This window comes from Equus asinus, chromosome 2 (assembly GCF_041296235.1).
Source record: "Equus asinus isolate D_3611 breed Donkey chromosome 2, EquAss-T2T_v2, whole genome shotgun sequence".
In the NCBI taxonomy this organism is placed as follows: domain Eukaryota; kingdom Metazoa; phylum Chordata; class Mammalia; order Perissodactyla; family Equidae; genus Equus; species Equus asinus.
In genome coordinates this window covers 27,621,506-27,633,630 of record NC_091791.1, presented here as the reverse complement: position 1 = coordinate 27,633,630, position 12,125 = coordinate 27,621,506, and the positions used below count along the sequence as shown (strand labels likewise).

At 45.0% G+C, this 12,125-nt stretch overlaps 1 protein-coding gene across 1 annotated transcript in view; it reads right to left on the bottom strand.

The window, feature by feature from the left end:
• The window catches only part of ARL3 (ARF like GTPase 3), a 32,691-nt gene that overhangs the window by 436 nt on the left and 20,130 nt on the right, over positions 1-12,125 (bottom strand). Inside the window, exons 4-5 of the mRNA XM_014852011.3 lie at positions 10,616-10,666; positions 8,790-8,975 (exon numbers count right to left, since the gene is read on the bottom strand). Of these exons, the coding sequence (XP_014707497.1) occupies positions 8,790-8,975; positions 10,616-10,666 (237 nt within the window). The remainder of the gene's footprint in view (positions 1-8,789; positions 8,976-10,615; positions 10,667-12,125) is intronic.

The window sequence follows — 12,125 nt, the reverse complement described above, 5'->3', positions numbered from 1 at the left end:
ACAGTGACTTCCTGGGGAGGAGGGGGGAGGCTTTGGGGAGCACGGGCAGGATGGGGAGGGAGGGCCCAGGGTCTGAACTCGAGAAGGGTCCTCAGGAACTCCCTCTGAAAAAATAAACACATCCGCCTGGATCCAAGGCCTGATTGAAGAGCTATCAGGAAAGATTCCAGTCATTTTTGGCTTTTTCTGAAAGCTGACCTTTGCTAGGGCATTAAATTCAATCAGCCACCCTTCTGATGCCCCAGCATGTTTACAGTGTGACAGTGTACACTTGGGTTAAATTAAATTTCTTTTTGGAAAAACAAACCAAGTGCAGTGTGTGTTACTAGACACACACTGGGGCAATGTGCGTTTACTTCTCTTTGCGCAGCACTACAGACAGGTTTAAAGGGCCTGGCCTGATTCTTGTAGCTTTAAGCACTACCAGGCAGAGGGACTGGGGAGAAGGTTCCCTTAAAGGCACAGTGACCTTGAAAGTGTCCTCTCTTAGAAGGCTGGAGAGGGACAGAGGTAAAACCCACACAATGCCTACAGCCACCTGGCAGGCGGCAGGATTTCTCGTGGATGCCATGCCTGCCAGAGATGACCTCCTTTTCAACCCCCTTTGGAGTCATTCCAGAATGCTCTCCCTTTCCCCAGAGTCTCTCCGACCTTCAGGAGTGTGCGAAGTCCCCTCAGAAGCCCAGAACAAAATCAAAGGCGGTTCCTGCAATGAATGCCTCTCCCCAACATTTCTAACACACACATGCTCGCTGAGGTCCCAGTCACATTTGCACATCTCGGGGCATACATGACGTGCAGAGTCCCACATTTCCTGTGGCCATGGAGCTAGTTGTTGAACCTGAACAGCTGAGACAGCTTAAAGTAATAAATACCAGCTGACACCCTTGGCCATTCGGAGCATTAATCCCATAAACAATACATCACTGCAAAACAACCAGCAGGCATCCTATCTCCCGGCTAATCTGACCATAACCTGAATTTACAGTGAGTAAAACTCCGCCAGTTGCCATCAGTGCACCTCGGCAGGAGAACCAGACAAGCTGATGGCTGTCCCAGGGCAGACCTTCGGGCGCTGGCCAAGATGAGGCCAGCCATGGCCAACAGCCCAAGGTGGACAGCACCTGGCAGCAGTGGGGACAGGGGGAGGAATGCCGAGGTGGGAGAAAGGTGGACTCCAAATGCATCTCCAGTTAACAAGTGGGTCAGCTACTTTGAAAACCTGAAGCCAATTTTAAGACCATTTTATGAAAAGGATTAATTTAAAGAGAAGCATGTTTAATTTTAGTAGCTAATTGGTTTCCAGGAAAAAAAAAAAAGATCACCTGCCAGGAGACAAAAAAGATTTTACAAATAAAAGAGGGATGAATAAGATAACCATCTTCTCTTTGCCTTCCAAGCTGAACAGCTCAGCACTTACGTAGCACTTTCCATCTTCAGGAACCCACACAAATACCGTCAAAGGTGCACACTCAATATTTTCTCCTCTATAGAGACCCGTACTATTTCATCAAATCATCCTCTCTGAGAATCAAGAACAGTGTTCCCACACTATATGAATAGCATTTTTCCCCCTTGTTTTATAGCTGATTAGGGGATGGAGGGGTTCTTTTATTATATGTAACTGAACATGAATGCAGTCAGAGATAGGAAAAATATTTACTCAGCTGCAGGAACCCAAAGCAGAACCCGGAGGGTGAGGGGCAGCTTCTTCCTGGGGATCTGTTATGGAGGCAGAGGGGACTTAAGCGCGGGAGCCCTGCTGACGGGCGGTCCTTCTCCAGATGTCCATGAGGGCCAGCGGTGGCAAAGCCCTTCCAGCCACAGTCCTGCCAACAGAGGGCGCTCGGAGGTCAGTAGCCACCAGCTGACCTGCGGGCCCCTGGCCTCTGCAGCAGCCGCTTGCAACCTGGAGGCGCGTGGGAGCACACACAGAATTCCTAGGGGCAGAGCTCTGTGGCTGCTCCAGCTGGGGAGGGGAGCCCGCCCTGATCTGAAGTGTTCGGGGTTGGGGTGTTGTACCTTTCCTCTTATCACCCAGAGGAGAACCTGAGCTGGAGGTGGGAGGTGTCGGGGAGGCAATAGACAATGGGGATAACACTTCTCCAATCAAATCAGGGACAAGCTGTGCCAAGTTGCCGCTGGAAAGGAAAGATAATGGTGTTATCCAAGATCCTGATGGGGGAGTCCATGTCAGACTGGCTTGAAGCTGTGTTTACAGAACCCAGCATGGTGTCTGGCCTACAGCAGACATTTAATGTATCTTTTAAATTAATCTTTGTAACAACCCTGTTAAGTGGGCACTATTGTAATTTCCACGTTACGGATGAGGAAATGGGAGCACGGAATAGTGTGTGGCAGAGGCGGGCTGTGAACCCAGGCAATCTAGCTCCGGTGTCCGTGCTCTTGAACCATTTACCATTTCTCAGCGGATGCCGGCAAGTGCCAGAGAGAGTAGCTCGGCCTCAAGCTTGCAGGGAAGTTGGGACTCACCCTGAAGTCAGGACAGGGAGGAGTAATTACAGTTTGTGCTTCCTCAGGACTTCCAGCTGAAGAGAGGGGCACAAGACTGACCCTGCCTGGCTTTGCGGTAGCTCTGAAGGTACCACAGGCAGTTCTTGGCCCCTCAGCTCTAAAGACTGCGGGCTGCCAGGTCTCCAAGCGTGTGGAAGCCTGCATGTTTACCTCACTGCACCATCCTGGGCCGTGAACTATTCGCCAAGACCACCTCCAGTGGAAACTCTACATTTAGAGACGACATCACTGCAAGAGTCGACATCACTTCTGCTTCTCAGGTTTAAATCAGTGTGCCACGGCACTCTTGCCTGAATCTGACAAGCCTGTGCTTTTCTAAAACAGCCGACTGAGAAAAGGTGATCGTTTACTTGGGAGGAGGTTACTGCTCTGCCTCCAAAGAAGGAAATAATTCACAGGTTTGTTTAATGGTTGACCCTTTATTGTTAAAAACTGGTTTGACCAAATTTCTGCACATTTGATCTTCATCATGGGAATGGCAATCTTACGGCATGAGTCGTCTCCCTCCCTCCCCCTCCCCTCCCCCTGACCAGTCCTGCTAAAACTTAATTTGAATTGATTAGCTTCAATTCAATAAGGGACTAACGAGAGACATCAAACCTCAAACACTAAGCTTTGTTTGGTCTCATGGAGAGGAAGTAAATTTTACCATGTCGTGGTATTATTCCCTCCTAGAACTGCTGGGAAAACTATCAGGCTGCCCCTGCCCAGATGGGTGGAAAGCTGCTCATCACAGATTTCTCCGTTCCAGGGTTAAAGGCGCAATGCCCCTTTCCATGGGCAGAGTGGTCTCTGGCTGCACTGCCCCTTTTAATTTGATCTCTCTATAGTGCATCCATCACTGCTGGATGGTGGAAGGGAGCAGTGGCAGCCATGGTTGGGTGGGCCTGGTTTTTAACGCCATGAGGACTACACGGTCACGTCAGTAATTGCTTTAAGACGACAAGGAGCTCAGACCCTTGCTGAGCAACGCAGCCTATCCCATTGCGCCACGGGGCCCCCAGGGTCAAGGAGCAGCTGGATGCAGCATACATAAAATATTGCTTGCTATTAATATTTTTTCTGGTGACAAAGGGCACTGCAACAGAGACGGAGCAAAATCGTATGCTCCGAGCTTGCTTAGTCTACAGAGAGGTTGGAAAATTTAAAAATAAATCTGAGGTCTGACTTGCAGATAAGTGGTTCCATGTATACTTAGAGGCAAAAATAACTGATGCCAGGACTAGGAAAAAGTGGGAAATGTCATTTTTTAAATATCGAAATTCTGTTGGCATATGAAGGGAAAAGTCCCTTAGACCAAGGAGAAAAAAACGAAAACAAGAAATGGGGCTGGTGGCTGTCTAGTGTCCAGCTGCGAGGCACTCTGACAGCCCACACATCAGGGCTGAGACCGCCAGCAGTCCTTTCTATGTAGGTGGGACTACTGTGAGCCAATGGTCGCCCGTTTGGAGAAGGAAGACGGGATGTGGGGTAGACGTGACAAGAAAAGGCGAGCATGAGGTGGGGGCACGGAGAGCAATACCCAGGAGAACTTTCTGCTGGCTGAAAGCTATTGGTGCTTGCAGGTCTCTGTTAGGACTTAGGCTAGAGACCAGGTTGAAGCTGCTGATCTCTGCTTTGAAAGGAAATTCTAATCCAGTATAATTTTAATCTCACACACACACACACACACATACGATGTTTTAGAAAGAAAACGCCTTCAAACACCTGAATATACAATAGCAAAGGGCAGCTGTGGTCCGGGGTTCAAATTCAGGTCTGCAGCTGGGAGAGGTGCTGATTCTCTACGCCATTCTCTGGCTCTAAGCCAGATGCTTAGTTCACTGTTTCTAGACACCTGGGGAAAAGAAGAGACCGAGAGTCCCAGGGCTGGACATGCTACCCGAGGAGAGGTCCTAGCAATGCTGGCCTCGCCCAGGGCACGGAGGGAGGCTGCCTTTATGTCTGTAAGGCAGTCTGGCTGAGGGGCTGCAGGTTTTCCCTCCCAGATATTGTTCAGTTTCTCTTCTTTCTGCCTTCATCTACTTGACATAACTGGGTCTCTTCTGATCTCTCCTCTGGACTATGGGTCTTTCAGCAGGACAGAGTTTCCAAGACTGATGCTCTTTCAGCTTCTGGTGCCCTTTATCTGTGCTCTGCTCTTGACTGTTTCTCATGAAAATCTGCTTTAATTACATGATGGCCTGGTCTCCTCATCACCATTAATCAGGCAAAGAAAGACCTGTTTCACCCACAACTAAAAATATACAACCACGTACCGGAGGGCTTTGGGGAGAAAAAGGAAAAAATAAAATCCTGGAAAAAAAGAAAAAGAAAGATGTGTTTCGAACTCGCTTGAAGCTCTCAAAAGTCAATTTCCACACCCAGAGCAGGGGCTGTTGGTATTGCCTGTCCCTGTAAAGACTGCACATATTTGCCTTCAGAATATCAGGTAGAACAAGAACCTGAAATCCATCCCAGGAATCACTAACTTCCATAATCTCCAATCATGAGTTTAAGCTACTCAGCTAAGAAGTGACATACTTGTCCTATTAGTCCAGAGGGTGTAGCTCACCATCTAGCGGATCTGTTGCTGTTCCCCGGGCTCACCCACTTGAGGGTGGTATTTATGAGTATGAGACAGTCTTTCAAATGCGTTTTGATTAAACACATACAAGCAAACACAATGTAAATAGAGACACTGTCTTTAAACACCTGAAACTGTAACAGAAATTCCAGGATGTTTTTTTTTAACCTTTGTACGTTTTCTTTCAGGGTCACCAGAACTGTAGTGCCAGACGTTACTTGACCCATTTCATGTCTGCTCATCTGGATAGCTTTGCCCATTACTGACCAGCTTTCAGGGGGTGGGGACGGGTGGGGAGGGTGGAGTGGGAGGATGAAATAGGAATTTAGGGAATTTGAGTAATGACTGCACAGTATCCATGTCTTATGGACATTTTCCGAGTGAAGTCTTTAATTTTTAGGAAGACTTAAAAGCTTTAATTAATAAGAATCATTAAACGCCTGCATTTGAACTAGGCAATGCAGGAAAAGAATTCCACCTAAGTGACTCTTTTTAAAGTGAAAACCAGGAAACAGGCTGAGTGGGCAAGAACCTGGGTCAGAGGCATTACCTGAGGGAAGGACACGGTCAATCAGTGCCTCACAAAGAAAAGCATTTCCACAGAAAACTCCGCGACCTTTCTCCAGTCCCCAAAGGTTACCATTAAAGGACAATAGACAGCAGATTCCCTTCTTAATTAACATTTTTATTAAATAACTCATTTCAAATAATGGTTAAATTCTCTAAATTTATATCATTCTATTAACCATAATCTAATCTCATTAACCTTGAAATCCCAGTCTTAACTACCCAATTCTATACACCATGGTACTATCTACTAAACTAATTAAGTGACCTTCAAACTATTTCTCCTCCATGTGAAATCATTATTTTTTTTGCTCACAGTTCTTTGTCGGATCTCTCTCGATATCATTTCCTGTGAACCTAGTTGCTGAAGGTCCCTGATCTGAGAAGAAGTCTCTTAACAAAATTAAACCATACCTGACTGTCTCACTTGATTCAAACTGGTTGATTTTTGAGCCTTCCCCAGCCTCCCCCCACTGTCTAACTGTCTGACAGCTCGCTGCCTCTTTTTTGGCCTAAGGATCCTGTGACTTAGAGGAAACTCCACTTCTATGGTGGTTACACAGCCAGGAACACACAGCACTCTCCTGTCATCTCCGCCTGACAGGAGCAGCGTGGGGTGGGGGCTGGGAGGACAACGACAGGAGCTCCCCCTCCCAACCTCCCAGCTCCTCTGAAGTTCCCTCGACTTGAACGCCACTACTATAACCACTACTCTAAAGACTGACTCGAGAGAACCCCAGTCCTCCTTTGTACCTCCCTAAGGCTGGCCTTACTGTTAGTTCCAGCTTTGCTGTTTCTTCCTTTCAACACGCTGGCCAAGTGAACAAGGATGACAGAGCAGTCAATTCCCACTTTCTTAGGAGTATGCACACAGAAGGTATTTACTTTTAGTCCCACCTTTAGCGCTCCCACCCTCAAGATGTTCTCTAGTTTCCACATTTGTGATCTGAACCATTTAGAGAGGCAGGGTCCTCTTGCTAAAGTGGTTTGTACCAACACAAGAAAGCTACTATCTTCTCCTGGGCCTCATCCTCACCAAAATAACCTTAGGCCTCATGAATGCCATCTTATGCACAATCGAGGGAAATACCTTAGGCAAAACTTGATTTTTTTTTTAAAGTGAGAAGCTAAATAAGATGATCAGAGTTTACTTATTCAAAAACATCCTGGGTTGTAGTGTACTTGTTGGACCAGCTTGTAAATTAAGCTGGAAAATGCAGTTTATTTGAAACCTGATAAGTATATAATCACATATGTGACTGCAATTTTATAGAAGAGATTCAAGAAGAATAAAACTTAACCACTGCGCCCCTGAGCCGCCAAGAAGAATAAAACTATTAACGGTAGTTAGTTCCGTTGTTGGGTGGGATTAGGGGTGAGAAAAGAACTTTTCCGTTTTTAATTTTATATACTTTTATATGATTAACAATGAGACTACATTACTTTTATAACCAGAATCTAGGAAGGAAGGAAGGAAATAAATAAGACAATATCTGCCTCCTCCCCAAACCTAAACCCACAGAGCTCCAGCATCCGTTTTAGGGATGTAACCAAGGTAATCTTGAGAGGGCCCCCACAACACACATACACGCATGAACAGCTTCTGAGGAGTCTGGAGGAGAGGGTACTTGTCTTGTGCTGACTGGTCTGCCCTCAGATCTAGAGGCCAAGCACAGAAGCAGGCCCAGGTTGTTTGTGTAACAAAAAGAAAAAAACCAAGGGGCTGGCCCCGTGGTGTAGTGGTTAAAGTTTGGCACACTCCGCTTCGGCAGCCCAGGTTTGTGGGTTTGGATCCCAGGTGTGGACCTACACCACTTGTCAGCCATGTTGTGGTGGTGACTCACATATAGAGTGGAGGAAGACTGCCATGGACGTCAGCTCAGGGCTAATCTTCCTCAGCAAAAAAACCCTGGAGGATTGGCAACAGATCTTAGCTCAGGGCTAGTTTTCCTCAGCAAAAAAACAAAAAAAAACCACAAAAAAAGGAAAAAACCAAGCAGCAAACAGCTGGAACACCTGAGATAATTCTGGGAGGTGATTATTTGCTTGCGATAAAAGCAGTCAGGCAATTTTAAGACAAATCAGTGTCAAATGTCTTAGAATACAGGGAAGAAGAGTATTAGAAGGTAAATGGAAAGAGGCTGCGGGACAACAATCGAGAAGCAAATCGCAGGCTTGTACCCCAACACACCAACTTGAGAGAGAAGCAAACTGGTCATGTCAAGAGACACATGCCATATGGCAATGAGGGAGGATAACGTTTCTTTAGATGCTGTTAATCCCCCACAGCATCCTAGAGCAGTACTGTCCGACTCTCACTGCACTGTCACTTCCCTGGCAGGTAAGCTAGATGTTTAAAATGAGGCATGTGGAGCACTTTGGGGCTTCAGAATAAAGAAGCAGTCCTGGAGGGCTGACTCCAAGTGTCACCTGGTTCGAGCTGCTTGGTAGGAAGCATCAGAGCCGAAACTGTTTCTCTTCTGTGAGGATACAGCCTCTCAGGTGTCTGGGATACAAACGTTTTCTGCCCTAAATTAACAGCAAAGGAGGAGGAGGCTGGTCTTCCGGTACACAGCTCCTCAGTATAAAGCATGGGGCTTTCTGTCAGCAGAAACCTCCCAGTGGGAAACCAACCTGAAGTAGCAGGAAACAGACACCAACCCTGAGGGCAGTGGAGACAGCCAACAGAAGAAAATGAAATACTTCTAGCATCGCTAGTGTGCATGATAGCTGACGGCTCTGTTCCCATGGGAGTCCAAGTATTTAGCATCCATAATATTAGACATAACACAAAACCCCCAACCAGATCATCAAAGAATCCTAGAGTTAGAAATCATCCTCGAAGTCTTCTGTTTTGACCTTCTACCCAATGGGGTAATTTGCTGCTTGTGTAGGGTATGTGTATCTGTGGCTTTCCTGGAACAGTTAATGACATCAGCCTGATTGCTAAATAGAAAAGAACTCAACTCCTCCATGCCCTTCACATCCTGGAAGGGTTCATCTGCCAATCAAAGGCTATTTGTTTCATACCTTTTTCTATCTAGATCAGCCCAACCAATCAGACAGACTACCTTAGCTGGCTGCCATGTTGCCAGGTGACCGAGCCTTCCGATAATCTCACCTGAATGCCCTCTCCTGTGAGAGCTGAGCAAGACTGGATCTGCCAGACTCGGTCACGGATGGTGTGCAGGTTCAGTCCTTCTGCAATTTCAGAGGCAGGGGCTGCTGTGAGCAAATCCTGCTTATTAGCAAAGATGAGCACTGGCACACAACTTAGCTTTTCTTCCTCCAGTAATTCAGCCAGTTCCTGGATCATTTGGGGAACAAAGAGGGAGAGAAGGATGAAATCTATGATATTTAACCAGGCACTTGTAGTAAGAAAGAAACAAAACACTTAAGCTGATCAACTAGCAACTTCCAAGGGCAGTGGTTCTCAAACTTGAGCCTGTGGAAGAATCCCCTGACAGACTCCTGGGCACACCTCAGAGATGCTGAGCTTGGAAAGTCTGAGCCAGGGCCCAGGAATCTGCATTTTTAACCAGCTCCCCAGGTGGTTCTGCTATAGTGGATTCATCGTATACGTGCTGAAGTGAGCATGATCAGGGATTCATAGATCATACTTTGAGAAACACTGTTCAAGGGAGAACACAAGTTGTAGTAAAGATTTAAAACCTACCCACGGTTATTATCTGCAAATAACTTTCAATGCATATATACACACACACACACACACATATATCTATATGTATATATATATATACACATACATATTCTTAAAAATTTAAATTTAAAATGACAATTGCTTTAGACACTATAATTATGTTTCATCAATCTCTATTCTCCAAAACATGCATGCACGCGTGTTTAATCAAATCCACATCCTAAAATAACTGTATTAGTCCACTTGGCAAGGTCTCTCGGATTTTTAGGTTATTGGTTGGGGTCTAAACTGTATGTTGATTCTATCTGAAATAAGCATAGGAGAGGGCGTATGCTTACCTACATGCCAGGACCCACCTCTTCCCCATTAAACCCACATTTTAGCTACTTAAGACACTGGCTGTCAAAGAGAACTGGATGGTTCAAGAGGCAGGTCATTATACGCCACCCTTCACCTCCAAGCTCATGTTTAGAACTGGTTCACATGAGTGATGATCCAGAAATCGTCAAGGTATGGAAGGGAAATGGGCTGTCTCCAGGAATCTGGAGAGTTTTGATTAATTTCCAGGAAAAAGGAACATAAACACGGGGACTGCTACCTTTGGAACCCCACCTGTGGTAGTTTGGGACACAGGCCAAGGACTCCGTAATGAGATGGAGGCACGCTTCTCCAGAGAGTCCACTCTACTCCTTGCTTCTTATCAGCGTACTCAGTCTGGGTAAAACGGTCTATGCCCACTGCTTCTCTATTTAAAATAGTGTAGACAAATTTCATCGTGTAATCATGTTGACATGTACTCTGCATTTCAAGCCATATATGGGTTCAAAGTACTCCTATCTCTTGGCTTGGAAACCAGAGCAGCTTAGTCTTGGCTTGTACATTTCTTCCCACCTGTTGGAATTTGTTAAAGCTATCCTTGGATCAAGTAAGTTGGTACTGAAAAACATACATAGAAATGATAAGAGAATTGTTCCTCTTGGTTCATTTCTACCTGGCCTAGGTAGAAACCTGAAGAGCTGGGGCATGGCGTTAAGTTCCATTTGCTTATATCTTATCAATTTAGTTTGGTTAAAACCAAAAGCCTTTAATAAAAAAATTGTTTAAAGGATTTTCAACTAATTTCTTTTTAGGCAACTGGTATTTCTGCCTACTTGCCAGAATGACTGTCTTGTTTAAACTGCAAAGGTTAAACAAAAAATACCTCCCTCCCTCCCTCTCATACATGTCCAAGGTAGATTAATGAATACCAGTTACTTGGGAAATATCTCAACAGAAGAACTATTTACCTGACCCGTCTCTTCAAATCTTTTTCTGTCTGCGCTGTCAATTACATATATCTGTAAAGTAAAAGAAGAAGGTTACTTCAATAAGCAGACACGGAAACAGGGCGACTTCTACAGAAGGAGCAGGTGACCTGCCATCAGCAGAGTTCACAACAGCACACAGACACTGGGCTGGTAGCTCTTACTGAATTTACAGATGCAAAATAAACACATGAATTAACTAAATGGGGGCTGCCTCGAAAATACCTCCAGCAAAGCTCCAAAGTAGGAAATCAAGAGAGACAAGCAGGATAAAAAAATAGCTACATTTAATGGGCATTCACTGAACATTCTTACTAGATTTACCCTATAAATTCCCGAGACTCTATGGGATGGATTTCAGTCTTTTCCCATTTAAACGTAAATAAACATAAGCCTAAAGAAGTTAAGTCACTTGCCTACATTGTATCTGGTGCTTGACAAAATTGGGATGCAAGCTCAGGCACACCTGGCAGTAAAGTGCACTGTCGCTCTGAAGCGTTCTGCTGTACTGCGTCCCAGCTGCGAGGAAGGGATGGCGTTTGCAGGCGGTCCTCAAACATCATCACTCTGAAGTACCATTTGCAGTATTAACTACATGCTGACTTCAGGTGCTGAGGAGGCAGGAGACCCAGCGATCTCCATCCCATTCCCACCTTCACAGGCTGCTGGGAGGTTAAGATCAAACATGGACAACAGCAAGGCAGAGGCTTAGCCAGAGTAAGAGAAGTCTCGAGATTCACCGTAAAGCACAAATCCCGAGCTTTCTCTCCCATCACTGAATTTTATGTATTGAATAAATAACATCCTATAACAACAAAAAGGGACGTAAGGTAAGACCAAAAAAGGAAAGAAAAATCACCTATTGTTACAGAACCCAAATACATTAATTACTTTAATTTCCTATGAAAGTTCCCTTCTAATTCTTCTTCACACAAAAATCAAAGAACTAGAAATATATTTTTCGTAGTCCTTTTTTTCATTAAACTTTGTAGTAAATCTTTTCCCAGTTGCTAATCTTAAAAATTGTCAAATTTTCAAGCTTTCTTTAAAGAATTTAGAATTGTTTAGAATTAAACTAATGGCATAATGGAAACACTCTTTTATAGCATTTTTTTTTTTAAGATTTTATTTTTTTCCTCTTTCTCCCCAAAGCCCCCCGGTACATAGTTGTATATTCTTCATTGTGGGTCCTTCTAGTTGTGGCATGTGGGACGCGGCCTCAGCGTGGTTTGATGAGCAGTGCCATGTCCACGCCCAGGATTCAAATCAACAAAACACTGGGCTGCCTGCAGCGGAGTGCGGGAACTTAACCACTCCGCCACGGGGCCAGCCCTGGAAACACTCTTTTAAAAGAGCACATTCATTTAAAAACAATAACAAAAAGCAATCTTCAACTGTTACTTTAAATGCCTTAAATTATATAAACTGATATATTATAATGCACATAGGCATTTCTGTATGCAAGTCAAATTCTGTGCTACTCTGAAAACTC